The 2,654-nt window shown below is 55.8% G+C and overlaps 1 protein-coding gene across 1 annotated transcript in view; it reads left to right on the forward strand.

Moving 5' to 3' along the window:
• The window catches only part of NR2F2 (nuclear receptor subfamily 2 group F member 2), a 14,122-nt gene that overhangs the window by 8,875 nt on the left and 2,593 nt on the right, over positions 1-2,654 (forward strand). Inside the window, exon 2 of the mRNA XM_006924135.3 lies at positions 67-594. Within this exon, the coding sequence (XP_006924197.1) occupies positions 67-594 (528 nt within the window). The remainder of the gene's footprint in view (positions 1-66; positions 595-2,654) is intronic.

Here is a 2,654-nt window from a genome sequence, read left to right on the forward strand (position 1 = left end):
GTGGGGGGTCGGGCTGGGGACCCGGGCCGGTCACTAACCGCCGAGTGTCTCCTTTCCTCCCCACAGCCGTCCAGAGAGGCAGGATGCCGCCCACCCAGCCGACCCACGGGCAGTTTGCCCTGACCAACGGGGACCCCCTGAACTGCCACTCGTACCTGTCCGGATATATTTCTCTGCTGCTGCGCGCCGAGCCCTACCCCACGTCGCGCTTCGGCAGCCAGTGCATGCAGCCCAACAACATCATGGGCATCGAGAACATTTGCGAACTGGCGGCGCGCCTGCTCTTCAGCGCCGTCGAGTGGGCCCGCAACATCCCCTTCTTCCCCGACCTTCAGATCACCGACCAGGTGGCCCTGCTTCGCCTCACCTGGAGCGAGCTGTTCGTGCTGAACGCGGCGCAGTGCTCCATGCCCCTCCACGTCGCCCCGCTCCTGGCCGCCGCCGGCCTACACGCCTCGCCCATGTCCGCCGACCGGGTGGTCGCCTTTATGGACCACATACGGATCTTCCAAGAGCAAGTGGAGAAGCTCAAGGCTCTACACGTTGACTCCGCCGAGTACAGCTGCCTCAAGGCCATAGTCCTGTTCACCTCAGGTAGGAAGGAACCCCGCCTTCTGACGCCCGGGGGGCTCCTAGCCCGGAGTTAGGGCCCAGACGACCTGAGCCCCCCACCCCCTCACCCCCAAGAGCCAGCCCTGCCATCCTCCCCCTCACCCCCACCTCCCACCGAAAGGCCAAACTGTTGAGTGCAACTTGGAGTGAGAACTTTGAATGTGCGCTGGGCCCCACCAGGCCTGCTGGGGCAGGGAGAGGAGTCTGGGCTGCAAAGGATGCTTCAGGCACAGACTCTCAAAATAGGCCAAGGGGAAGCCTCTTGGGCCTGTTGCCCTCCAGCCAGCCTCCCGGAGCGCAGGCCCTCTGGGCCAGCTGAACCTGTGGCTCTTCTCCACCCACGGTGGTTCTCTCTGTCACCCCGGCTGAGCCTCTGGGAGATGCCCCTGAGCCCCGGGGCAGTGCTGGCATCATCCCGCAGAGGGAAGTTTGCCCCTGCAGGGGAAAAGTTTGCCTGTTAAGGCAGTAGGATTTGGGGCTCCAGGCACATCCAACCTGAGGGCGCCAATTTTCAAAGTCATATTCTTATTAAAACAATGCGGACTGCCAGGAGAGCGGGGGAGGACTCCCCAGGACGGGCGAGGGGGAGAAAGGGCCATCGGGACGCCTCAGAATGTCTGCAGGGGGTTGAAGACTCTGGCCTCTGGCTTCCATGCCCAGGCAAACACTTAGAACGATTTTCAAACAAACCCAAGTGTCTGCCAGCTTGGGCTGCATGAGAATATTGCCGGAGATATAAAACCATCATTGACTGTATTATGAAATCTAATTAGTTTGCATGTAGTTTAACCTGTGTGAGTAATAGATCTAATATTAATTAACTCTTGAGGCCAAATGATTTTTGAAGGTGTCTGGCTTTTCACTCTGGGCCACACCTGAGCCTTTTGGCTGCCTCAGGGCTGGGTTGAGCCTAACCCAGGTGGGTGGAAATCACCCCCTCCACCTTCTTGTGCTAAGTTGTCAGCTGATCCCTTTGTCAAGCCTGAGAAGGGAAAGGATTCCCAGTTGAGCCTAAGAACCATTTGGACGTTGGTAGAACCTAGTCACCACTGGTTTGTCTCCCCGCCCCCCCGCCCTTTTTCCAGCTGGAAATTGGGCTCTAGGAGAGCTTTATAGTCCATGTGGCAGACAAAAAGACCCACTATAAGTCTATTCCTTATTGTTCGCAAAAAAATCTGGGGACCCCAGTCATTAGCTGACTCTACTGAGGGTTCCGAGTCCCTAACCCACTGTCTTTTATACACTGCTGCTTTTTACCTAACCCCCCCACAGGCCACCCCAAAGTCTGCCTTCCAAAGTCCTTAGGTAATCAATTAAAGGGCAGTGGCCGGGCAAGGAAGAGCTGTGTGCAGAGCCTTGAAATCTGGATTATTTTTCTCAGGGGACCTGTCATAACTGGAACGTTTGCCCGATGCAAATGTACAAGTAGGCTCTTCCCCTGCCCCACAGCCACCTTCAGCCCTGTCCCCCAACCCCACGCCCAACCCACGTTCCCAGGCGATGGGGGTGGCTGTTAATTTCTTGATATCATTGTTAGCTCTTAGCCTTACCCTTGGTCTTTCAAGGAAAGAAGTGCCTAGTACTGTCGTAAGGCTTTAATTTATTACTGTTTGCAAAATGTAGAGGCCTATGTGGAGAATGCAAATCGCCCCACAAAGAGATAAAGGTTTCTGGCATCTGATTCGCAGGGGGACACACAGTGCCAGTGCAGAGGGAAGGACTCCTATGCAAACAGACCTTTCAATCCCTGGCCACAGACAACTATTTAGTCTGTAGACACGCACGGACCCAGAGACACACATGAGAAGATCGCATGTGCCTTCTGGTTTTGGGGGGTGGTGGTTTGTGACTGCTGTCTTGGCGGATCTGTTTTAAGATTCACGATATGCATGTGTTGGCCCCAGTCTCGTCTGGGGAGCCCCGAAAGGTCAGGTCACAACCTGCACCGCCTCCCCCCCGCCCCTCCCCAGAAGCCTCTCATTTCAAAGGCATGTATTGTATTTTCACGTATCCAAAAAAAGAAAAGTGTTTTCCTGAAGATA

This window comes from Pteropus alecto, unplaced genomic scaffold, assembly GCF_000325575.1.
Source record: "Pteropus alecto unplaced genomic scaffold, ASM32557v1 scaffold59, whole genome shotgun sequence".
Lineage (NCBI taxonomy): Eukaryota > Metazoa > Chordata > Mammalia > Chiroptera > Pteropodidae > Pteropus > Pteropus alecto.